At 34.1% G+C, this 26843-nt stretch overlaps 1 protein-coding gene across 2 annotated transcripts in view; it reads right to left on the minus strand.

The window, feature by feature from the left end:
• Positions 1-7053: 7053 nt before the first annotated feature.
• LOC115967540 (lupeol synthase-like) overlaps positions 7054-26843 on the minus strand; it is a 29520-nt gene continuing 9730 nt past the window's right edge. Inside the window, exons 1-18 of one of the 2 annotated variants that reach the window (XM_031086656.1) lie at positions 16601-16810; positions 12498-12683; positions 12024-12113; positions 11195-11392; positions 10908-10992; positions 10614-10780; positions 10312-10500; positions 10094-10207; positions 9820-9939; positions 9622-9744; positions 9424-9522; positions 9204-9260; positions 9005-9051; positions 8778-8921; positions 8371-8548; positions 8156-8236; positions 7619-7702; positions 7054-7495 (exon numbers count right to left, since the gene is read on the minus strand). In XM_031086656.1, coding sequence (XP_030942516.1) covers positions 7370-7495; positions 7619-7702; positions 8156-8236; positions 8371-8548; positions 8778-8921; positions 9005-9051; positions 9204-9260; positions 9424-9522; positions 9622-9744; positions 9820-9939; positions 10094-10207; positions 10312-10500; positions 10614-10780; positions 10908-10992; positions 11195-11392; positions 12024-12113; positions 12498-12683; positions 16601-16795 — 2283 coding nt within the window. In that variant the 5' untranslated portion in view covers positions 16796-16810 and the 3' untranslated portion in view covers positions 7054-7369. Of the gene's footprint in view, positions 7496-7618; positions 7703-8155; positions 8237-8370; positions 8549-8777; positions 8922-9004; positions 9052-9203; positions 9261-9423; positions 9523-9621; positions 9745-9819; positions 9940-10093; positions 10208-10311; positions 10501-10613; positions 10781-10907; positions 10993-11194; positions 11393-12023; positions 12114-12497; positions 12684-16600; positions 16811-26843 lie in introns of those variants that run through there. The other variant, XM_031086657.1, reaches the window with a different exon arrangement.

Consider the following 26843-nt stretch of genomic DNA (forward strand, 5'->3'; position numbering starts at 1 on the left):
ACCATTGTGGTGTGATTGGTCATATAAGACCTCAATGTTATAAGTTGAAGAGGGAACAAAACCATGTTGCTAGATCCCTTCCCAAAAAGCCTAGTAGACCTAAACACATTGTGTGTCACCATTGTGGTGCCTTTGGTCATCTAAGACCCCATTGCTCTAAGTTTCAAGCTCTTAAGAGAATTAAAAGAAAAGAAAAACTTGAGCTTTTTGGAAGTTGTGCTAAAAAGAGTAAACTGGTTTTGAGTGAAAATAGCATGTTGTTAAAGAAAATGTTTAATGCTCTTAACTCCTTGACTATGTGCATCTCCGGTTCTCATTCTTCCAACCCTCGTCTCACTTCTCTTGAGACACTCATTCCAAACAATCGTTCCGTTTGGATGACGAAGGGTTCCTATGGTTGAGCCTTTACTCTTTTGGTCCTTAATCTAATTCTTTCGATCTTTGTAGGACCCTTCATGCATTAATTGTCATAACTTCATGCATTTTGTGCATCTTGCATCTATTTATATGCATTGTTTTGTTTTTGATCTTACTTTTATATTTCAGTTTTGTGTGAGTAAAAAATCCAAAACCACATAAAAAGTGAAAAATTCAAAAAGTTTGATCGTATATGTTTGAGCACATATCACATGTGAGTTTGGCCTTGTACCTTTGTACAAATGGCTTTGTGCATTTACGAGCTTAGCTTGTTATTTTTGCACTTATATCTTTGTGGGAAAAATCTTGACATCTTTGTGTGATTGTTGTAAATCGATCTTCAAACTTGTCATGAATGATTAGTCAATAGTCATGTTGGTTTTGATACATGCGTAGACTTGTGCTTATATCTCTTCCCACTCTTTTATTTTTATTGCTTAAAGAGCTCAATAAATGTAAATCTCAAAATGAAAAGAGATAATGAGCTGCAAAAGTCGTCGCACATACTAGTATTCGACTAGGAAAAAGGGAAAGCGACTTAAATGAAATTGTATGATGCCCAAAAAGCCAAAGGCTTGTTCATCAAATTGAAATATCACAAATTTCAGGCATCGATCTCAAAATGAGATGCTTTGATTCAAAATGATCAAATGTTATGAATTGTAAAGAAGCCAAATGAAAAGCTTCATCATATGTAATCATTTTCTTGTGGGAGGTCATATATGTTCATTTCTATAATTGAGATAGACCACTAGACTTAGCACTAGTTGTGTATGACTTGATTGAATTGATCATTGAAACTTCACTCTAGACTGAGGACTATTCCACATTTGATACACACACATAACACACTTGCCTAATGTTCAATGAATGTCTTATTCATTTGTTAGATTGTACTTGTCTAAATGTGATGTGTGTGTGCTCAATCTTATATGGATTAATCCAAAAATATTTTTGATCATTTTATATGTTTTTGGAAGTGATTTTTATCATTTTTTGTGTTTATGTTTAGTGCTTACTTTGTTTTTCAATGTTTAAACATGTTCTGTTTTGAAAAACAAGTATCAGAATTTTTGGCCACTCATTTTGGCTACTTGCGCGAGCTGCCAGCAAGCTGCCAGTTTTGGCTACTCGGTTTGGCGGCTTGCAAGCCGCGAGTCTAAGCCGCGAGTTCAGACAGAGAGGTTTCGCGGCTCACTCGCGACTTGTCTCGCGACTCGCCAGTCGCGAGTCGCCCAAAATCAGCTTTTTAAAGAGCTTTTTCGTGGGAAACTTGTTTTAAACCTCTCTCATCCTCTCTAAAACCCCTCTTTCAATATTTTTACATCAAAACCCAACCAATTTGAATGGTTTTTTCAATCCATTAACATCTCTAAGGTAATTATAAACTATTTTCATTGATTTTGATTCTTAGATTATGTTTTGGAGAGTTTTGTACTCTTGGTTGGGATTTTCATCATAGGGGTTGGGAAAACTTATTTTTTGTCAATTTTCTTCATGGGATTGGTTTCTTTTGTTGATATGCATTGGATGTTGGCCCTTTGAGGCAGAAAGTACATGTATTAAGGGTGGATTTCATGATGTTCATGCATTGTTTCACATTTTTGTTCATAGTGTGCATGCTAGGTGTTTGATAAAATGCCTCTTAGACATTTTCTCGCTTGTTTGGACTCCGATGAGTACCAAACTTTGAGGTTTCTCATGTTTCCTCATTAGGAACATGTTTGGTTCATTGGTTGTGTATTCAACACACCTTGCCCCACTTGTGCATTTTTCATGCATTGGTCATGCATTGCACTTAGCCACCTCTTGCACACACCTTTGCTACCCTTGTCATGCATTGGTCTATACCTTGCTTCTTCATCCTAGCATGTCATGTCTGTCTTATGTTTTGTAGCATTTTACTTTGTCATGGGTTTGAGCTTCATTTTCTCATTCATCTTGCACCCCTCATGCATCATTAGCATTGTTCGTACCTTTATCTCTTGCCCTCGTTTCTTCTTGACCCTTTGTCTATTCCTGACAAAAAGGGGGAGAGTATACTCTAGAGAATGTTTCGGAGTATTTTGTCATTTCTATATGACTCTTGTGCACATCCTTAGGGGGAGAAATTTTATTTCTCATGCACATTTGTAGGGGGAGAGATATTCCATAGGAGAGATGCATATATCAAGGGTGAGAAGACATTGTGTTAACTAGAAAACCTTGTTCTGTTTGTTTTCTTGTTGGCTTTATGGTGCCTTGAGTTATGCTTTGTTGTTCTCATTGCATCATGTTTGTGCTTTGGACATGCATATATCCCTATGCTATTATGCTTCATTGTATGCATGTTCAGATGATCATTTGCTTTGCTATGTGATCATTGTAGTCATTTGTATATGACTGTCTTGGTGTTTGATCAAGTTTCTCATATGATTCACAACATGTTTACTTGATCGCTTTTTACTTGTTACATTATATTTGTCCTTGTATTACTTGCTTTACCTTGAGGGTCTAATGTGTTTTGTGCAAGTGTTTCAGGTTACAAGTATATATGTTCCAAGTGCATCACAGCTTCTCATCATTTTGAAGGGGAGAAATTTTAAGCACTTTTAGTTTATATTGTTTAAGTTTTTACTCAATATAATGTGTTTTGTACCCATGTGCTTTTGTAAGCTTTTAGGGTTTATGTTTTATGCATAATTTGTAGGCTTTATGGTATGTACCTTGCTTAATGCAGCCTTTATGCTATGTTGAAATCAGTACTTTAATCTAAATGGTATGCATTTTGGTTTATGTACTGTCACTCTTGTGCCCTTGTAGGATTGTTCCTAGATGCATATGACTTGTGTGATATGCATTGGTTGAGTGTTGAGCATACAAGTGTCTTGCCTTGTGCTTGTTAACTTGTATGTCCTTGTGTTCATTCCAAGTGTGAATGAGCATTGTGATCACTACCTTGTGGTGTTCACTTGGTTGATCAAGCCATTGTTTGTTTCATAACTCCGTCTTTGCTTGATCACTTATTGCCTGTTTCATATGCATTTTATAATTCTCTGCTTACAATGATCATGGTGTATTGTTGTGTTTCAGGAGTATTATGTTCATATGATTCAAGTGCTTCACAGCTTCTAGAGTTAGGCGTGAGTGAGTTTTGTTCAACTGTTCCCAACTCACATGTTAAGTCTAGAGTCTGTTTTAGGGTTTTGTCACGGAATAGCCAAATGGGGAAATTGTAAGGTTGAATTTATTCAACCATCTTATTGGCTTTATTCCGTGCCAAATTTGCTTGTAATTCAGCATTTAGTAACCCTGTATTTAGGTGGCTTTGATGTAAGGGTAGTGAGTGAGAAGAAGGTGAAGTTTGCTCAAGAGTGTGCAAGAAACAGAGTGTCGCGGCTGGGTCTTCGTGGGTGACTCGCGGCTTCAAGCCGCAGAACAACCTCACGTGCAAGGCAATGCTGGAAGGTGAACAGTCTGCTAAGCTGGAGCACTACAGGAACCAAAACAGGACCACTGGCAATATACGGTTATCTCGCGACTTGGATTCGCGACTTAGTCAAGCCGCGGGTCAAGCCGCGAGCCACACCTGTTTATGTAGAATTCTGACTTTCACATTCCTCTCCACTGCCAGTATAAATACCCTATTACCCCGATTGAAAGAGGCTTCAGAGAGAATTTTGAGAGAGAAACCCTAAAGAAAAAACTAGATGATTCACACACAATCTATACCTTAAGAGACTCTTCAAATTCCTCAACTCTCTCATCTCCATTGTTATATCCTTGAGAGGCATTAATACCAAACAAGGTTCTCACCATCATCATCTTTGTGAGACTGCTGTTTGGATTCTGGGAAGCAGTTAGGAAGGACCAATCTTCCATTGGTTGATGCTACGGTCTAGTAGCGAAATCCAGGAAGCTAGAAAAAAAAAAGGTTCGGCGTAACCTCGTTGGAGCAAGAAGCTTGGAGGGCTTAGGTGCACTGGGTAGATTAGGCTTGGAGGGTCTATTGCTGTCCTTGTATCCTAACTATATTTTCTAGTGGATTGATTACCGCTTGGAGGGCGGCGGAGAGGTTTTTCGCCGAGGGCTTCGGTTTCCTCTTCGATAACACATCGCGTGTTGTCTTTGTGTTTGCATCTTCCTTCCTCTCTATCTTTGCCTTTTTATTTATCTGCTGTGGATATTAATCTGTTATGGCTTAGATAGTATTTAATCAATTTCGTTTGATAGCATACGTTAAGTTTCCGCACACTAGTTGTTTGACATATTGCTTGAATTGATTAAGTTGTTATTTGGGGGTCTAAACGTTCAAAGGTGTTTTTGTACACGTTTTTGAACTTTCAGTTTTCATGTTTAGGTTCCAAGTGTAACCGTTTTAGACAAAGTTTCAATCTTTGTTCTCAAATCTTACATCTTTACCTTAAACTTTCCTTTTTTTTAGGTTGTCATGTATGAGGTTTACTTTTTAATAAGTCCAGCATCATATTCTTTAAAGTTATATCCTTTTTCCTTGGTCATTCTAGGATTAGAACTTCTATTGTCTTGATGATGCTTGTGTCTTGATGATGTTACTTTGATGATTTATGATATGCCTTCGTCATTTTATTTTGTTTGGTCTTGCTTATATATATTCCCAATTGTTGGACATACATGGGATTTACACCTTAACTAGACTCTCTAGTTAAGGATGTAAACTCTTAGCCCCATATTAAAACGGCTAAAGGAAAAGGCATACAAAAGAATAATGGAGTTTTTATAAAGCTTGTTTAAACTTGGGGTTTCCACCAATGAACTTTCTTGAGCTTTTCAAAATAAAAACACATAGGACCTTTTTAATTCTTCACTTTTTGGAAACTTTTTAAGGTGTAAACCCATGGAATTAATCTTTTCCTTTTTTAGGGATTCTTTCTAATTTAGAAAGTCATAGGACTTTTATTATTTCCCTTCTAGGAGATTTTTCAAAAAATAAAAAATATTTAAAAAAAAAAACTATGGGATTTTAATCTTTTCTTTTAATGATTTTCTCCCAAAAAAAAAAAAAAAATTCAAAGGTTTTTTTTTTTTGTGTAAAGCTCATAGGATTTTTTGTTTTTTGTTTTTGTTTTTTTTTTTTTTTTTGTGTGTGTGTGTAGATTGAAAGCTCATAGGAATTTTACTTTGAGAGTTTTAAAATGTGATGCTTTGCCCATGGCTTAACTCCATTAAGTCCATGTTCACCCTAAAAGCCAAACATAACACCCCCCCCCCCTTTAACTAAAGTCTTACTTTGTTGATTTTTGCATGAAATTAAATGTGAGACCTAGAATGTTTTCGTTTAAATTTAAACACGTAAGGCATATTCCTTATATTTGTTTAAATTATTCATGCTATATATGTCATTCACATGCCATTATAATTTAGATTGCACATGTCATCTTAGGATAGATTGCATGTCACTTCATGTCATCCTAGGATATTTTATATGTCTTTCTTCTACATTCCTTTTAACATGTCATCTTAAGGTATATTGTCTTCTTTAGATGTCATCTTAAAATAGATTACATGTCATTTCTATATATGTCATACTAGGAAAGATTACATGTCATCCTATAATAGGTTTTTTCTTTGCATTATCTCACATGTACATGTATATCATGCTTTCCTTTTTAAACCAAATGCCAAATATATTAGTTATTACTTAAAATAGTGAAATTTAAGATTAAATTGAAACAATGTACTATCCTTTTGGATAAGTGTTGTGGGGGTGCCTAATATTTTCCCGCACGTAATTGGACTTCCAAATCTTTTACTTTTGGTTCAAGACGTTTTATTTTCTAGTTTAGCTTAGAAGCCCTAGGGCTTTCCCAGTTAAATTTAGGAAATAAAATTAATTAGACTTAGGTGATCGATTGCACCTTAAAATCCTAATGGCTACCAAGCATTTTTTTTTAACTTCACCAAAGATCTCTTAAATAGATCCTTTAGAGGAGCTAGTATACCCACTCCAAGGGTCATACCAAATCCGAATGCAATGACCCACCCCTGCAGCATACACTACTTGTTCAAAAAAAAATCTCTGCACCTGCCCTAATATTCTTCCATAGTTCCATATCCCACACCCACGAGTCCCTCTTACATGTCTAAAGCACCAGTCCCCTCTTGCCATACCATATTTGATTGCTATAACCTAACGTCATAACTTGTTACTTTTTTTCATGAAGTGCCATAACCATTTTCCAAGCAAGGCTTCGTTAAACTACCTAATCTTTCAGCCCCTACCTACCTCCACCGGCAAACAAATCTTATTCCAAGGACTAAAGGATATTTAAAAACTTGAATTCTTATGAAATTGGGAAAATTTCGCTAAACGTCCGCAAACAAATATTTGCAATATATTAATGTGCATAGGTGACTTAATAACATGATAAAAGTCATGCAAACTACGAGTAATTATTATGGCAAGCAATAATAGAAAAAGGGTTCACAACTTAAGTAGGTTACTAATCAAACAAGCTTTTACATTTGGTGAGCTATGTACCTATGAAACCTACACATTGTGAAAGGGTCACTTTATAAAACCGTCTCCTAAAATAATTTAGAGAGAGAGAGAGAGAGAGAGAGTGAGTGAGACTTGAAAAACCTATAACCTTATATATTTTTTATTCATTTCTTACGAAATTATACACACTGTAATTCAACAGAGTATGTTGCACTTGCACATATAGCATCCACAAATATTACATTTCCTTTTGGCTAAGTCCACAAATATTACTTTACATGATTAAGTTGTAGAAAATTAATGAAGGAGATCCTAACACAAAATAATAAATAGACATTTATTTTTTGTAGAGGGACAAACCATTTGTCCCACAAAAACTATATTATGATATATTTTACATCTTTCAAGTAGTATATAACTATATTTCTTTCATATGTGAAAGTTGTATATATATTGGAGATTGGTGGGGCACTTCAATTTGCAATCCTTTGTTTATGCATTCAAGTTTTGTGCAAATAGAACTTGCCTCCGATATTCCCCAAGAGCCCATATGGGAAAAATGTTTCTATAAGAAGAGTAATTTAGTGTACAGTTCCTCATAAATACTCCAGTGATTTCCTGTTGCCAATAACAATTGGTTATACTATGCTTCAAAAAATATTATGGTATGTAGAAGTTATTTTGACAAAAGAAATGAAAGCCTTATCTAAATTCCTTGGATTTTGAATAAACATGAATTACCTGTTGAGGGAAGTCACCATCTTCCATTTGTGCATTGATCAGCACTCTGACTCCACGATGAATTGGTGTTGGATCTATCTCGGCCTAAGTTTATAAAAACATTTAGAAACAGTATATGGGATCCATTTGCACTTCCAAAGAAATCACTAAAGGCTCACCTTCTAAATTTTGCTATCATCTAATACTCAGGTTTTAAAGTTTCATAAATTTATTTGTTTAGATCTTAATTTTTGTTTTCATATGTATCATATCCTAGATTAAGTGAATTGGATTTGATAAGTGTATGTTTATTAGGCCGAACTGAGCTATATAAGTGATTACGAGGAACCCCCATAGTAACCTAACTAGTACTTTTGGGGCATAACTGAATATGTGATTGATATCATGACCAATGGTAGATTACTTATTGATATCTTGGATTACTCATTTTCATGACACTTACCCAACTAATTGCCAACTCTAACTATTGCTAAAACCTAAATCAGTCATGTTAATGTACAACTTATTAAATAATTTAGGAGAAAATGATGGACAAACCTGCCCAGCATCAATAAGTGATAACAGCGCCCATGCGGTTTGGACCAAATTTGCACGGTTGCCTTCTATATTTGTCCACACCTGTTGCACAAAGAAACTTATTTCAGTTCTCTATTTCCATTCTCCCCCCCCCCCCCCCCACCCCCCCATCTTTCTTTCCTTCTTTTCTGTTGTAAAAAATAAGTACACATTTAAATCAAAACAAATTTCCATACCTTGTTTTGGCTTGATAGGTAACTCTCTCCCCATCCACCATTAGGTAGCTGCTTTGATAGCAAAAATTCACAAGTTTTGCGCAATGCAGGACAATTTCTATAGTTTCTTCCACAAGCTGCCAATCCTCCTACAGCAAACCATGTACCATAGGTGTAGCAAATCGCCCAATGACCATACCTACATAAGTATTAATCTTGTGTAAGTATTGATGGTTTCTCCTTTTAACATCAAGCAAAAGGAAAGAGAAGAAAAAAGTAAAATTTGGTGCAGTCTCTTAATGATATTATCATAGTTGGCTACTTTTATTTTCTTTGTCTAAATGTCAAAAGAAAACTGTGTGGCAATAGAGCAGTACTTCATGGTGTGAATCAAGAATATAAGCGTGTGCAACAAAAAAACATATTACCATGATCCATCAGGTTCTTGTACGTTTTCAATGTATTGAATTGCATTGGAAATGCTACTGTCTATCTCTGTTCTTCGGTGCTTGGGATAGAATTTCCTAAAGAGTGCCAAGGCTTGAACCACTGACGAAGTACATTCTACATACCTATAATGTGGTTCAATTTTAATGTTAGGAAGATAACATGACCAATAGCATGACAACTATTCTTGTGCTGGAAGATAACTTACTCTCTCTCAATAAGAGTATCTTCAAAGAACTCTGTGGGGTTGAATTTCTGCAAAAATAAGATACAAAAATATGGGAATGAGTGGTAAGTTTAAAACAATGGTTTTTTTGCAATAAATGTGTACAAACCTATCTTACAAGGAAAAGTTGAGATATTGAAACAAGTTAGGAAGAAACTAGTAGGTTTATTGGAGAAGTTACCTCCAACCAACGATAAGCTCTTTGAGGCTCCCATGCTGGGAAACCACCATTGCTACTCTGTATTGGTATTAAAAGAAAGTCAATTATTGAAGTGATGCATTTCAGAATCATTTAACCTAATAAAGTTAAATAAGTGAAGTGGATAATATAACACACAATTTGTACTTAATGTAAATTTTTTCCACTAAAAAAAAAGAATTTGGCAATGTTGAATTCTTACTTGTAGAGAAAGAATGACATTCACAGCATCATAGAACCTGTCTGTCTCCATTTTTTCGCCAACAAGGTCTTGAGGCATTTGTGAGAACAAAAGTGCAACCTGAAAAATAGAAGGTTTTACCAAAATTCAAAATTTTTCCTTTGAAATGAACCATGAGAATGTTAGTATAAATCATAAATGTATTAGAGTTGGCATTACCTTTAGCCCTTCTGCTGTGCAGTCCGAGACTTGCCAACCGTGGTCCTGCATTGAGAAAGTCCATGCTCCTTTGCTAATGTGTCGGTACATAGCTTTGAAGTCACCAGAAGGGTTTTCCCGGACCTAGAAAATAACATGATTAAGTTAAGCATTATCTTTCATATAATCACGTAAGCAGTATTTGATATATATTTTGACCTGTGAAGCCTTGACAAACTCATGTGATTTCCTTAGTGTTGACCCATACTCTTCATTTAGATTACAAGAGAGAATTGCTTGAATAGCAAAACCCGCATCCCACATCTGACAGCCAAAACTCTACATCACATAAATCAAGCATCATAAGTAAATGCTTTTAAGTATATGTGATTGCATTAACATACTCACAAGCTTATGGATGTGCTAATTATGCTTTTTTGCTTTTTCTAGAAAAGTCAAGTAACCGAAAGATGCAAGGGAATGGTCATATTACCTGAACTTTTAAGCCATCTTCAGCAACCCAATAGTTGTCTGGAAGTCTGGCTAGATGAAGCTTGTATGCCTCTGAATTTGGATCTTCAACCCAACGGGCAAGCAAACATAAAAGCTGTAATACAAGTAACCTTAACAAGTTTAGTTCAATGATGGCATACCAAATACTTTGATTTTATATTTCTTTCATTCAAATTGAACTGCAACACAAGTATTGACCTTTTCTACACTTCCAATGCACAAGTATCTGGTGTTCTCATCCTCATAACATACATGACCAATTGCAGCTTTTATTGCCTTCTTTCTCAACATTGAAAAGGGCCAACTTGTTAGGATAGGCTCAGCTACATGGTGAAGAAAATCCCATAGCATATCTTGCATGAGGGGATGCGGATAGTAGAGATCCTCCTAAAATAGCAAATTGTGTAAGTAGGCATCAACTTTGTGAAAATTGTTAATAAGCAGGATATGATATTGATATTTCTAACATGGACAAGAAATGCAAAAAGACTTCAAATAACCTTAGCAATTGTATTCCTAGCTTTGCTCCAGTTAATTTGATGGTAAGGCTCATTGTATAACTCTTGTCTTATTGATTGAATCAAGCCGGTGATTGGACCGACAAATCTCTTCCCATATAAATAAGACATTGGCATGTAAACCAAGCGACAGTAGCATAACATTTTGCCTGTATTTTGTATAATGAAGGTCGTGATGATCAGATACATGTACTATGCTAACTGCTACATAAAATTTTTGAGTGATATGCAACTAAAAAGTGTTCTTTTCAAGAAAAAGATGTGAGTTACAAAAACCTGGATGCATAGGGAAGAAATTAGGAAGAATCCAGAATTCTGGGGGCAATGGATTGCAGCCTGACCACTCATATACTCCTAGTACCTATACAAAAGATGAGGCCTTTCAAGTTTACTTACAAAAATAAATAACATCTGATTGACACGAAATTTGACAATATATGTTAAGAATATAAATAACATATAATCAAATAGTGAAATTTTAAATAAATTAATTGAATAAAAAGTTATTAAGTAATGTAACATTAATCAAAGCAACATTGGCTAATGGGTTCAATTGGTCATACCGTGACCCAAAACTTTCCCCATGATGGAATTGCTACTAAACTACCATGGTCAAGGATCCATTTCCGTCCTCTAGCCATAGCCATGTCTTCACCATCTTCAGGTCCCTCTCCAAGTAGCCTTAAGGCAATGTAGCTCAAAGTTGTGCCAAACATTGTACTGTGACCTTCAATATGGAAGCCCCAACCTCCGTCTTCATTCTGTCCAACAAACAAACAAACATATATAGTTTAAAATTATGCAAAATTTTCAATTTCTTAGGCTTGTTGGCTTGCTGAATATATACTAACACTATGTCATGAGTTTATAAAGAAAATGGACAGAATTTTCTTCTAAATCATATTGGAGAAAAACCCCCTAATTCACTAGGTGGAACTCAAAAGACTTTAGGTGTATATTTTAAGTGTCTTTGTTTTTGGTTTTTTTTTTTTTTTTTTTTTTTTTTTTTTTGGGGGGGGTGGGGGTTTCCTAATGAGAATGTCCATAGCCTTTTTTTGGTAACAAGATGTCCAAACTTTAGGTGTATTTTTATTCTCTCTCATCTCAAAAGATTTTTTTTTTTTTTGTTAATAATAATGTGACTTGTTTAAATAATTTAATGAATTATATAATTTTATATAGGTTTCATGATTTTCATGTAATGCGTTGGAGGACAACAATTCTATATATATATATATATAATTAAATGGGAAATAAAAATGTGATTTCCCTTCTATTAATAAGGGATGCCATTCCCTTTGACCTTTTGTTCCACTCTCGAATTTATATAGATCCTTTGGAACTATAAGTTATTTGAAAACAAAGTTATTTTCAATTACAACAAAATATTACCTGGTGATTATACAAGTATCGAATTATTTCCTTCTGGTGTGCTGGTGAAAGCATAGCATTGAGACCTCCCGTGATGTACAATGCCATTACCTGGGTGGCAATAATTTGAAGTTAAGTTAAACGTAACAAAAAAGTCACTGGGTTAATTTTTTCAGCCATCCCCATGTAGCAAGTCATAAATAATATATATACACACGCACACAGTTTTGCTTGTGCGTTTAAGAGCTTGAATTCAAAAAATCAAAAAGTATATGCGAGAAATTGCACCAATCTGATGGGCCTTTTTTGTTTTTTTAATAATTCAAGAAACTGTACCAATCTGATTGGCCTTATGGAATGAACATATTCAATAATTTTTTGACAACATTTTTATTTTCTTAAGCAAATGTATAGAGAGAGAGAGAGAGAGAGAGAGAGAGAGAGAGAGAGAGAGAGAGAATGTTTTTTAGAAACAAATGGTTTGAAAATACATACCATGGGTTGAAGGAAAAACAGAGGGCCAGCAGATTCAGCAGGCCAGTGGCCATCATGGGCTTGAATGGATGAAAAAAAGCTCAGTGCTCTTTTCAGAGTAGTTATCACTGCTTCCTCTGTTATCACCTCTGTTTCTTTCACTTGGACTGGTGGTGGAATAGGCCCGCATGGGTTCTCCTTTCTAAGCTGTGAGTTTGCAATATCAAAGGGTTAGAGATATGTCCAATTGAAAAAAATGAGACAATGACTCACAAATAGAATTTATAAGAGTCAAACACAAAGCACTAAATTACAAAAGTTTACTATGTTTTGGGAAAACATATTTAAGTACATAGGCCTACGATATATTTAAGCCTCATGAACCATGATATCTCTAATAATTTAAAACAGATGACCCGTACATAGAAGGGTGGAATTGTTTACTTTTAAGAAAAAATTATGGATCCAATCTGGACTTTTTAAAATATTTTTGATGTTGTTGCTGTTTGTTTTAAGCAAAAAATAGTCTTAGCGATCCTAGAAATTTGGCAAATTTGGTAGAACTACTTCTCATTGAGTGCTACCGTACTATAGAGTCTAGGTTCCTTGACTTTGACCAGTGGATAGAAGTTGTATGCTTCATTATAAAAAATAAATTAAAATAAAAAGAAAGAAACATAGAAGTTTTATGATTACAAAATGCATAAAAAATCATAACTTTATTAAAATTATCTTATATGGCAAATTATAATTAGTTGTTTGTTATCTTCACACGAAACCACCACATTTTCTCCATCACTCACAATCTATCTATAGACAGTTGTGATACAAGTTATGCATTTGTTTGTGGTACTAGGTGTTTTTGGTTATAAAAATTTGAACTCCAAATAGCAAAGACAAAAATGTCTGCTAACGACAGGGACATCTTGCAGCCCAAAATGTCCTTTAAGCTGACATTTAAACATAGCAAACTTTAATTGACATTTTAACTTGTACGCCGAGCAATCGCATTAGCTCTTCTAAAAGATTTCGTTTATTTTATACAAAAAACCTATTAGGTTCTAAAACTTTAGGAATTAAATGTATTAGAACTTTAATTTGTATTATGTTGGCAAACCATGATCAAAACATATAGTCTAGGTTTAGGTTTGTCAAAGTGTGTTTATTTGTAAAATTGGAAGAGTGATTGCAGAAATTATTGGACTTAATCTGCAAGGATCGATCAATTGAAAATTAGGCTTGATCAATTGAACCACATGCAAATTTATTTTTCTGCAGAATTTCCAATTCAGCCCAAGCCCATTTGACGTGTAAGGAAAAACCCTAGCTACGTTTTAGAAGCCTTTTGATGGGTGTGTGTTGAATCTTTTGTGAGATCTAAAGGTATTTACCTTCACACACACACTTAGGGTTATCAAGATTAAGATTCATGTCAAGAACTTGGTGATCGCTTTAGTTGCTGTTTAAAGAACTTAAAGAAGATCTGAAATCTTTGAGTGGAGTCTCAAAGTCACAAGTAGGAGTACTTGTGGTTACAGTGGATCAAAGAAAGAAATAGTCCGTGGACTCGAAACTGTCACGTGGTCGAGGTAGTAATAGGATGTTAGTGGTCTAAGTCTTATTATACAAACTTCAATTCTTTCATAGTGAATCTGTTTTACCTTGAGCATAGCTAGGTTAAATATTCTTCAAGTTTTTTACCGGTTAGGTTTTTTTGGGTTATCATATCATTATGTTCTTTATATTTCCGCATTATTTACATGATATGAGTTTATTGTGTTAACCTAGGGCTTAATAATTTATCTAAGTAATCATTTGGCTAAATAACTAAGTTAAACAACTTGTGTTAAGGGGTCTAGAAACATAGAAAACTCACTTTTTCTATTTTACACCATCACTTTTCCAAAACATCCACATCAGTTTATCTATTTTACAAGATATTTCAATAAAAATATTCATTCTTCATCAATAAAATATTCATTCTTCAATAACCTCTTGCTAAAAAGAGTGAAATAGGTTTTTTTTTTTTTTTTTTAGTATATGAAGATAATATTAAAATAATGGATAGAAGAGCTACAATAACCGTGCATATATGTGTACGTTTGTGTGCAATAAGTGGTATGAAATAAACACAATCCTATATATGAGGACCTAAAGTACTAGTAGTGTGCTGCACACATCAAATTAATTGATGAAAAAGTTAGAGATGTGAAGGTAGGATATCATCACGGTAATCGTCATTTAAATAATAATAATAATAACTACTAGTCGCTAACCCGTGCTATGCACGGGAACCTACCTATTTATGTGGTAAACTAAAATGATTTTATAAAATTTTAAATTGATTAAGAAACTACATTATTGCATGAATTGCTCTTGTATAACTTCAATTTGTTTTTCAATTTGATAAATAAGTCATTGTTTAAACGTGCAATGACTTACAAAAAATATTAAAGAATAGTTCATGACTATAAACCTATAACTATTGAAAAGAATCAAAAGATTAAGAGCTTAAAAATTATAAAAATATATGTGTGTGTGTGACTACACAACAGAGAAATATAAGAGAAAAATTTGTTACACTCAAAATAATAATTCATAATTATAATCATTGAAATTTTCCAGATAGTTTTAGATATTACAAAAATATAACTCAAAAAGTCAGATGTTAAAACTTCCAAAAGGCCAAAAAATATTAAGGAATCATAAGATTTACATCCTATAAATTATTGAAACAAAACTATATATATATATATATATATGATTTTATAATAGAGAAATGTAAAAGAAAAATTGATTACCTTTAAAAGAATAATACATGGTATAGTTGTTGAAACCTGCTAAACATGTTCAAATATTGCAAAAACTAACACAAAAATTCAGATGTGAAAACTTCCAAAATGCCAAAAATATATGACTATTCAAAAGAGAAAAATAAGAAGAAGAAAAAAGTACATGAACCTATAAAGTAATAAGTTTTAAATTTTAATGGGTCTAAACTTTAAACAATGAAAAAAAATCACATGAAAGAAAAAGTAAAGGGAAAAAAAAAACCATGAAATACCATCAAGCAATAAGTTTTAATGGGTTTAAACTATAAAAAATGAACAAAAATAATCATAAACAATCATAGGTACAGGGTTTGCTTCCTACTATGGCTTCAATTTGATATGTGTGTTTTCTTTGTGAAAATTTGAGTGAGTATGAAGGATTTCGACCTTGGCAGAAGTTTATATTTGTGAAAATTTTTGTTATAGAATTTTAGTTGAAATAGAATTTTCAAGCTTTTGAAACATATATCTAATAGAGTTTTATTTAAACTAAACTAAATAGAATTTTCAAGTTTTTGAAACATATAAAACCAAAAATAAAAAGAATCTAAAAGAAAAAGAAAAAGAAAAAGAATATAGTGATGACGTGGAAAATTGTGGGAGCTCCAAAGGTTTCGATTTTATATATATATATATAGATTACATATCGCCTATGCTTTCCATGAAACAAGCAACCCAATATATTTTGGATTTTGAATTCTTTAAAAAAAACATATTTTTGATTTCCTAGTGTCTTGTGCATATATTACTTACCAACAAATATGGTACTGCGCATGTGATCTATACATGGAAAGATCTTAAGTAAATACTTAAGATACCCTTAAAAAAAAAAAACTAAGGGAGATCTTGTTAATGGTATCCTTCTACACTTATTAAAGTAAAATTTTTTATCACAAACAATTAGCTTTTTATTAAAAGTTGAGCTATTTTCTGTTTAAAGTTTGTTTACTACTTTTTGCTACAGATGAGACCTTATTAAAGTATTTTCAACTAGTGCACAAAAACAGTCCTTAATGAAGCCAAACGTGAGATTTGTCTCACACATGTTGCGTGTATCCCCGTGTACCAAACTTAAACGAGTCGAAAAGCACGTCAATATAATATTCTTACGTTGGATAAGAAAACAGGGGATAGATTCATAGAAAGGATCAAAAGCCAGTGGTCTACTCTATATGGCTGATTGAATAGTTTATGATGCTTGTAGACTAATGAACATGATGAAATGTTCAACATGATATTCTCAGAAAATATACGAGAGAAAAAACACACACACACATATATATATATAGTCACCTGCATCCTCATCAAAAGATCAGCACTTTGTTTCTTATGAAACCGGTTTTTCTTAAACTGCTCACGCATTTTTTCAACTTCAGCACGCTCTTCTGGAGTACCAGCATCGGGGTCGAATTCCCAGTGTTGCCGCCCAATGAAATTGTTTAGACTCACCAAATCTGGCCCTCCTTCGGCTATCTTCAGTTTCCACATCCTCTAAATATGTAACGAATACAAGTCCTACAGTCATGAGACAAGTAAATATGATCATTAGCCTAATAATATTTGAAATGAACCAAACCCAACTATGTACAGAGAGAGAGAGAGAGAGACTGTCATAGCTGGTATGAAACTTTGTATAATATAAATCATAGCCAACCACAACATATTTCTTAGTAAATATATATGTGCAAATTATATCGTATCTAAGAACAAACCCTGATATAAATTCTCTAAAAATTAAAACTATATTGCAAAGAAAAATGTATAAAAAGGGGGTTAGGTCTTAGGACAACGTTAATATATCATGCATTGCAGCCAAAATAGTTTATCTCATAGAGACCCAGGGATATGTTTTGTAACATACTCATATATACTAGTCTACATTGAAAGAGATCAAGATCATTTTCTTGAGAAAATTGGAGATTGGAAAGTGAGAAATTAAGAAAAGAGGAGGAATATTTGAGTGATACCTTTAAAGAGGAACAGAAAATTGTGTTTGTTCCTTAGTGAGATACCAAAAGGCTGGCACACTCAGAGAACAATTTTCTTGGAGTGCAGTGTAATTGTGAGGTCTTGACGCTTTAAGTAGGAGAGATATTAGGATAGAGAAGTGTTAGGATTAGTTCTCTAAAACCTATTGTATCATTTTGTGTTTGAGATTATGTACAACATCATGTATTAAAATAATAAAAGTTGTTTTATTATTTAAAATAATGGTAACATAAATATTTGGATATTATTATATAGTTCTTAAGATGCATTATATGTGATTTAGTCATAGAATATATAAATGACAAGTTCTTTGTAAACTCAAAACCTAAATTCACAGTCGGTGATGAAATTAAACATTTCATTTGTAAATACTATAGTGTGTCATTAAAATGGTTTGTCTTGATCATGGAAATAGAGACTTCTAGTTGATATGTTGAAGTGTCTTAAGTATATAAGACATATTGACCAAACCACCATAAGACTAATTATTCTATTAATAAAATTCTCAATCTTGAGGGAATTGTGAACTTGAATATAAAATGTTGTATTCTTTATGTATCTGGAGTAAGATTTATATTAATGATCAAAATCTAAGTACGTTGGGAAATCACATGTAGTAATGAATGGACATATATTCTCAATATGGAATTCATAGTCTTTTTCTAGGTATAAAATAATCCCTTAAAATAAGTTTAATGGGTTTAGTTATTCAAAGTGTTAGGTCTAATTACTTTAGTAATAAAGAGCTACTAAAGTTTATATTTTATGAAATTTGATTTTATACATGAATAACTTATAGGATTAAACTAGGAACTCGAGGATCAATAGATAGTCATTTTCAAAGTGACATTTATATATTATGGCTTTGGGTTACTATGAATATTTTCATGAAGGGGTTAATTGATTTGATAATAAATTCTTGGGATATAATTTTATTAATAAAGCCTAGAGTGTAATTATATTTTTATAGTGGTATCAAATATTTTAATTAATGGTAATTTTAGGGCTTGTCAAGAGTTGACAGATAGGCCTGAAGCTCATAGGAGCTAAAGTTTTATTTATTCATTTGGTCTCATTCCAAGCCACACACTAAAACTCAATTAAGTTGTCCTAAAAGGTCAACCCAATTAGATAATCAATTAATTATTTAATAAGAGTTATTAAATAAAATAACTGTTTAGGTAGTTATTTGTATGTATGAGTAAAAAAAAAAACATTTTTTAGAAAAAACACAAGCTCTTGAGAAAAGAAATAATGTACAGAACTGATAGAGAGACTACACATCTTTGGCATATGTGGAATTGGGGTGAAGATTGAAGGTCTTCCCAAGTTCAATCTTCTTCTCTGTTTTAAATTTCACAACATCAAGGTGCGCTTTTTCTATTCTTTGTTTCTAAAATTCAAAAGTTCCATGTTATCTCACATAAATGAAGTAGATCCATTAATTTTTAGTTGCTTATTATGTATGAGATGCAAAACTATATTTTCCAACAAGAAGAATGTAACAGGTAGAAGGGTGTTAGCATTTAAGTCAAGAATTTGAGAGAGAGAGAGAGAGAGAGAGAGAGAGAGAGAGAGAGAGTGTGTGTGTGTGTGTGTGTGTGTGTGTGTGTGTGTGTGTGTGTGTGTGTGATTTTATGTAGGTATTGACAATTGATGAAGCCACACAACTGATGTCAGAGGGCTGGAGCAAAAGTTGATGGGGTAGACATGAATGTTGTTGCCTTTTGCAATCCTCCCCTCCACCCCTCGTTTATCACAATTGGTTGCAATATTCCTAGATTTGAGATTAGCTGCAACACTCTAGGTATTGCATCTAATGCAATAACTATCAACAACTGAGATTGAGTGTTGAAAAAAAGCAAATTCCAATCTCAATCATTAAATAAAAGAAGTGAGAAAAAGTTAAAAAGTTAATACGGAAAAAAGTGTTTGTGTATGGGGAGAAGGTAATTGTAACGGGTGAAATACCCTGGTATTCATTTAGATCAGATGTTAATACACATATTTTTTAAGCATAATTTAAGAGTACAAAAACTTGAAATTTAAACAGATGACAGATCACATAGGTCTCGATGTTTGATTTTCTTAAAACTTTGCAACTATGGAGGATAAAGCTAAAGGAAATACAATATAACAGTAGATTTCTTAAAATTCACATTTAATAAAATGATATAGGAAGATTTTGAAGAATTTTTCTCCAAACTAATTTCAAGAAAAACTTTGTCCAACCGTTAAAGTGTCCAAACAAATGCTATTTGTAGGGTTTTTAATCTTTTCAAAGTCAAAGTTGTAAGGTAGGAAAGTGGGTTATCATAACCTAGTATATACAATTGAACATTATATTGTATAATTTTCACTGGTGTATGATGAATGTGGTCTTGATAACTAACCACATACGATGATCATGCATGTATGAGGTATGACGGCGTAGGTCAAGTGACGAATGTGTGATTATAGCTAACTTTGTTCATTGAACACTAATGCATGGTGTATGATGATGATGATGTTTGGTGATGATGTGCTTACATGTAGCGTTACAGGATGCAATTAGTACGATGAACAATGATTGTGTTATCATAGATAACCGTATGTGGTGAGGACGAAAGTATGATGAAGTCTAATGATATGAACATGCACAATGAACTTTATCAATTGATGTACAAAAAAGATTGATGAGTGATTAATGTGTTTTGACCTCTAAGCTTTGGAGATGAACCAAAAGGTATCATATAGAGGAAATTACTTTTAACAGTAAGGATATCATGTGTATTGTAATCCGATGACAAGAATATATGCAATTTGTTATTTGTGAATGATGACCGGACAACCTTAACAACCCATATAGGATGAAACTCATTATTGACTAATGATTGTTTGAACACAATTAGCAATTCATGATATTTCAGTGAATGGATGATGGATGGCCATGGTAAGTAATGATAAATATGTTATCATAGTTAATATAATACGTTGAATGTGCATGAGTTATATACGATGACGATAACTAATGGTGAACATATGACCATAACAAAGCTTATATTATGCATGTATAAACGTATAATTGTACATAGAAATAATAATGCATAAGAGTTACTGAATCCGTCACCCTTCAAGAATTAACGTGCGCTTATTGTTCCAAGCGTACCCATAAACAATCTTTCTCTCTCTCTTTTGTAGAGGAAAATGAAGGTTTAGCAAAATAGAAAAATAATACAAACCCTAAACACAAAACAAAATAGAAAATTCTTCTAAACCCTAAAGTAAAGACCATAGTTTTAAAAACTGGTATGGTTAAAGAATTGGTTTGTGCCTCGATTTCTAGTTCAACCTGATTTTTGACTAGTTTTGGGGATTTTATCAGACTGGACTAGTGCCCTGTTCCCAATTGAACCATCTAGTCCATTTTTAAAACAGTGATAAAAACCCAAAACAAACCGTCCTAAACACTAAACTTGGGAGGAAAAAAAATAATACATACCCTAAACACTAAACCTCAGTGAATTAAAAAAAAAATGATAACAAACTCTCCTAAAAACCAAGCCCTAATAAAAGAAATCTACAAATCCTCCTAAATCCTTAGCCCTAAACGCTAAACCCCAATAAAAAATCTACAAGCCTTCCTAAATCCTAAACCCTATACACTAAACCCTAATAACATGATCTACAAACCCTCCTAAACCTTAATGTGTAAACACTAAACCCTAATAATAATAGAATTGAAGAATGCTTATATATAGTTCTTACAATCTAATGTCTTTGCATGCTTTTTTTAATAAAAATTATCATTTACCTATATACCTTAACAAAAGGTATTTATTACACTAGTAACACATAGATATATAGTATAAAAGGTAATTACTATGCTATGGCAGGTCCAGGTAGAGTATTTCAATACAAAAATTGGTGAAAAAAAGTGATGGGTCCATGTGGAAATGACAAACAGTCAATTATAGTCTGTCTCATAAGATAGTTGTGGCGATATCATTGTTGGGTTATAAATTGACCTCAGTTAATTAATTCAATTACTGAGTTGATCAATTAGGTTAAATTACATGCAATATCGTGTACCAACAAATCACAATTCTAATCTAGAGTGCAATGAAAATTAAATTTGACATAATGATTTGTTGATTAATGAGGAAAACCTTCACAGGCAAAAACTTCACTTGGTGAATTTCATGTCAGCATTCTCAAGAATCTACTAATCAAGAACAAGCCGCTACAAGTACAAGGAATTTTACCCTCCTGACCTATCCCAAAGTACCTACCTATTAACCTATAGTAGAACCCTTACATTAATCTCCAATTAGACTTGATCTTGTAGAGACCTCTTCAATTGCACAAATCTCAAATCTGTGACTAACTCCCAGCAACTTGAAGCTTGTTGTTGGATGTGAAGTTCTTTAGTACACACTTATTAAAGAAAATGCAACTTGGTCAGAAAACCCTAAGGCACATAAGAACACAATAGTTTCATAAGAAGTGTGTAGATCTCTATGTGAGTCTTTGTCTATCAGCTATAAAATAAAACTTTTACATTATCTAGTATGTTATAGAATAAAACCCTAGAAAAGACATGTCATCATAAGCCAAAAATCTGATCTGAGAAATCTAGATTTGCAAAACTCGATAAATGAACAACAAGTATCGATATGCATTTATTCTCAATGGCAACTTCTATCGAGACAAGTGTCAAAGGTAAAGTTTATAGCTTTTTCAGACTTGTTTCTTTTTTTAGTCTTCATGTCTTCAATACTACCACTTGTAAAGTCTTTTAACATACTTATCAGGAAGCAAGAGCAGGAAGAAAGAAGATTGATCAAGTCAAAACAGAGTAGTAAAATGATAGTATAATTGTATTAGCTTTACTATATATACGACATGTAGTTTAGTAGCCGAATTGTTTTACTTGAGTGTTGACATGTGAGTGAGTATGTTATTACTGTAGCAACTACGTGTAAAGTTGGTTTCAGTTAGTTAGTGTTCTATTTTTGCAGTTAGGAAGTTACTTGCTTCAATACTTGTATATATACAGAATTTGTACTCATTCTTTCTAATTAATGAAAACACAGTTCTTTACTCATTCATTTCGTGATATGGTATCATAGCAAATTCCCAAATCTTTCTAGGGTTTTGCATTTCTTTCAGTTTGTTTTTCCTTCTTAATTTTCTCGAGAAAATCACTTTGATAATCACTCCGTACTTGAGAAAATTTTCTTCTTTTGCCAACAATGGCTTTTGCTGCGACTACAAATGGTTCTGCCAATGTTTCTGCATTTGAGAATCCATTTTCTTCTTCATAAGATTCTCCAATGGATGACCCTCTGTTCTTGCATCATGCAAAGAATCCAAGTCTAGTTCTTGTTACACAGCCTTTGACAGGCGGAGAAAACTATTCAGCTTGGGCTCAAGTTGTGAGGAAAGCTTTGCTTACTAAGAAAAAATTAGGGTTCATTGATGGGACTGTAACTATCTCATCACCATTGGTATCTACTCCCTCAGCTGTGCAAGCATGGATCAGGTGTAACAACATGGTTGGAACATGGTTAACTAACTCAATCTCACCAAAACTTCAAGCAAGCATCATCTATGAAGACACTGCCTTGGAAATATGGAATGACTTGAAGAATCATTTTACTCAAACCAATGGACCAAGGGTTTTCAATCTTCAAAAGGAAATTGCAAAGCTTCATCAAGGTGAGATGTCTGTCACTGATTTCTTTACTCAGTTGAAGGTATTTTGGGATCAATTGCAAAACCTTAGTCCATTTCCTTCATGTACTTATGGAAAATATGTATGCAACATTAACAAGAGGCTCACTGATTTACAAGTCAGAGAGTCTGTGACGAAGTTTTTAATGGATTGAATGATTCTTTCTCCCAAGTTAGGACTCAAGTCTTGCTTATGGATCCAATTCCATCTCTTAGCAAGGTTTACTCTTTGTTAATTCAAGAGGAGACACAAAGATCAGTTCCTAATGCTTTTGTTGCTAAGGTTGATTCCACTGTTTTAGATGCTAAAGTGCCAAATGATCATCATGGTACAAATCTTGCAAGTACTAGTTCTGGTGGCAAGGGTAAGGACAGACCAGTTTGTACTCATTATGGCAAAACTGGTCACACAGTGGATAAATGCTACAAACCCTCCATGGCCCATTAAGTCTTGTCAAGCTCCCCTTCATAATTCTTGCCTTTTGCCTCTCCAATGCATCACCAGAATTCTGCCTTTACACCTGAACAGTGCCAACAACTTTTTGCTTTGTTTGGTGCTTCAAACTCATCTCTTGCAACAACATCTCAAGCCAAAGAAGCCTCAATGGCCAATGTGGCATCTTCCAATCCTGCAAGTGTACCAATGGCAGGTGTTGATCTCTCACATAGTGTTTTTTCTACACAAGTGATCAATAGAAGGGCTTATGATAGGTGTACTTGGGTGTTGGATAATGGAGCTACTAACCATTTTGTCTGTTCAATTGATTTGTTAACCTAAATTACTACTACTATGCAATCTTTGGTTCAATTGCCTAATGAGGAATCAACACAAGTGACTCACATTGGCATTGTTGTTCTTTCTTCTTCTCTCACTCTCACTAATGTTCTTTGTGTTCCATCCTTTAGTTTTAATTTGTTATCTGTCAGTACCCTTACTCATTCTCAACCCTATTGTCTTGTCTTCCTTTCTACTTATCTAGGGCCTTTTATCTTGGAAAATGATTGGGGTGGGCAAGGGAGTTGATGGCTTGTACCTGTTGCAATGTGACAATCTCCAAAATACTTCTGCTTCTTCACTTGCTGATTTCTTAGTCAATCACAAGTTCAATATGCTTTTCATCCTTTCTCTGCAACAACTTCTGCAAGTGCATCTTCTTAATCTTCTTATCTTTGGCATGCAAGATTAGGTCACCTTTCTGACCTTAAACTTAGGGTTTTAAGTCATGCTGTCCCTTCTTTACAATCATCTTGTACTAAAGATTGTCAAGTTTGTCCTATGGCAAAACTTAAAAGACTGTCTTTTCCTTTTAATAATAAAATCAGTGCTTGTGCTTTTGATTTGGTTCATATGGATGTTTGGGGTCCTTATTCAACTCCTACTTTAGATGGTATCAAATATTTCTTGACTATTGTGGATGATGCAACCCGAGCCACTTGGTTGTTTTTGATGAAATCTAAGTCTGAAGTTAGGCCTTTATATCATTCCTTTTATACTATGATTGCTACTCAATTTGGCCTAAATATAAAGGCTATAAGAACTGATAATGCCAAAGAGTTTAATATGTCAAATTTCCTCAATTCTCATGGTACTATCCATCAACACAGCTGTGTTTATACTCCACAACAAAATTTTGTTGTGGAGAGAAAACATCAGCATCTTTTCTCCATTGCCAGGGCATTACAAATTCAAGCTCAAATTCCTATCCAATTTTGGGGTGATTGTGTTTTAACTGCTACCTATGTCATTAATAGACTTAATAGACTTCCCTCTCCTTTGTTGAATGATAAAACACCTTTTGAATTTCTTTTTCATAAGGCACCAGATTACAATCATCTCAAAGTGTTTGGATGCTTGTGTTTTGCTTCTACCATTGCTCAAACTAGAGATAAGTTCTATCCAAGAGCAAGAAAATGTATTTTCCTTGGTTATCCTTGTAATGTCAAAGGCTATAAGCTCTTTGATCTTGATTCTCATTCTGTTTTTGTTTCAAGGGATGTTGTCTTTCATGAATCTATCTTCCTTTATGCTTCATCTTCATCTAGTTCTAGTTCTTCGTCTATTTCACCTTTACCTTGTGTTCCTATGGTTTCTACTTTGCTTGATGAACCTATTCTATCCAAGCCTAATTCTTCTGCACTTCCTCATGATTCCATCATTCAAGTTCATCATACCATTGATGATGATTTTCTTGATGAAGTGCCAGAAGAACCACCTAAACCCATTACAAATCCTGTCCCTCTTAGAAGGTCGTTTAGGTCCATCAAAAGGCCTTCTTATTTGCAGGAGTTTTACTGCAACCAAGTCTCTTTTGTCATGCCTGCTCCTTCCCCTCATTCAAGTACTTCTCACCCTCTTTCTTCTCATGTTTCCTATCAACATCTTTCCCCCTCTTATAGAACCTTTTGTTGTGCCATTTCTTCTATTGTTGAACCTACCTTTTATGACCAAGCTATGACTAACCCCAAATGGCAAGAGGCCATGGCTATTGAAATAGTAGCGCTTAAGGCTAACAACACCTGGACCTTGACACCTTTGCCTGCTGGTAAGAGGCCCATTGGCTGCAAGTGGGTTTACAAGGTTAAATACAGAGCAAATGGTTCCATTGAGAGGTACAAAGCCAGGTTAGTGGCTAAGGGGCTTACCCAAAAGGAAGGTGTGGATTATTTTGAAACCTTCTCCCCAGTAGCTAAGATGGTTTCTGTCAAGGTTCTTCTTGTCGTGGCAACCATCAAAGGTTGGTTTCTTAGTCAGTTGGATGTCAATAATGCTTTTCTACATGGTGATTTGGATGAAGAGGTGTATATGGCTCTTTCACAAGGGTTTCACAGCCAGGGGGAGGTTGTTTGTAAGTTCAATAAGCCCATTTATGGTCTCAAGCAAGCTTCTAGGCAATGGTTTGCCAAGTTTTCAAGCACATTGATTCTGCTTGGCTTCATTCAGTCCAAAGCTAATTACTCTTTGTTTACTAGGAAGCATGGGGACATTTTTATGGTCCTTTTAGTGTATGTGGATGATGTTTTGATAGCTTGCAATGATAAAGATGAGATAGACAGGTTTAAGGTAATGTTAGATGATAAATTCAAGTTAAAAAGACTTGGGTGATTTAAAGTATTTCCTTGAATTGAAGGTTGCTAGATCAGACAAAGGGATTGCTCTTTGTCAAAGGAAATGCACACTTGAGTTGCTTAATGATGCTGGATTGCTTGGGTGCAAATGTGCTAAAACACCTATGGAGCAAAATCTAAGGTTAAGCAAATTTGAGGGAGAAGAGCTCAAGGATCCTAGTTACTACAGAAGGCTAGTAGGCAAGCTCTTGTACTTAACAATTACAAGACCTGACATTAGATTTGTTGTTCATAAGCTCAGTCAGTATATGTCCAAACCAAGAAGGCCAAACCTAGATGCAACACATAGAGTGTTGCAGTATTTGAAGAGTGAACCAGGCAAAGGACTTATGTTTTCTTCTAGCACAAAATTGCATTTAAAAAGGTTTGCAAATGCAGATTGGGCAACATGCCCTAACACTAAGAGGTCTGTGACAGGTTATAGCATCTTTATTGGAGATTCTTTGGTGTCTTGGAAGTCAAAGAAGCAATCCACAGTCTCAAGGTCCTCAGCAGAAGCTGAGTACAGATCCATGGCAGTAGCAACATGTGAGAAAGTGTGGATTTTATATTTTTTCAAGGATATTGGAGTGCATCATGATAGAGAGGCTTTGTTGTTCTGTGACAGTCAAGCAGCACTGCACATTGGCTCCAATCCAATCTTCCATCAGAGGACAAAGCACATAGAAATAGACTGTCATGTTGTTAGGGATAAAGTCTTGGAGAA

Source organism: Quercus lobata, chromosome 11, assembly GCF_001633185.2.
Source record: "Quercus lobata isolate SW786 chromosome 11, ValleyOak3.0 Primary Assembly, whole genome shotgun sequence".
In the NCBI taxonomy this organism is placed as follows: Eukaryota; Viridiplantae; Streptophyta; class Magnoliopsida; order Fagales; family Fagaceae; genus Quercus; species Quercus lobata.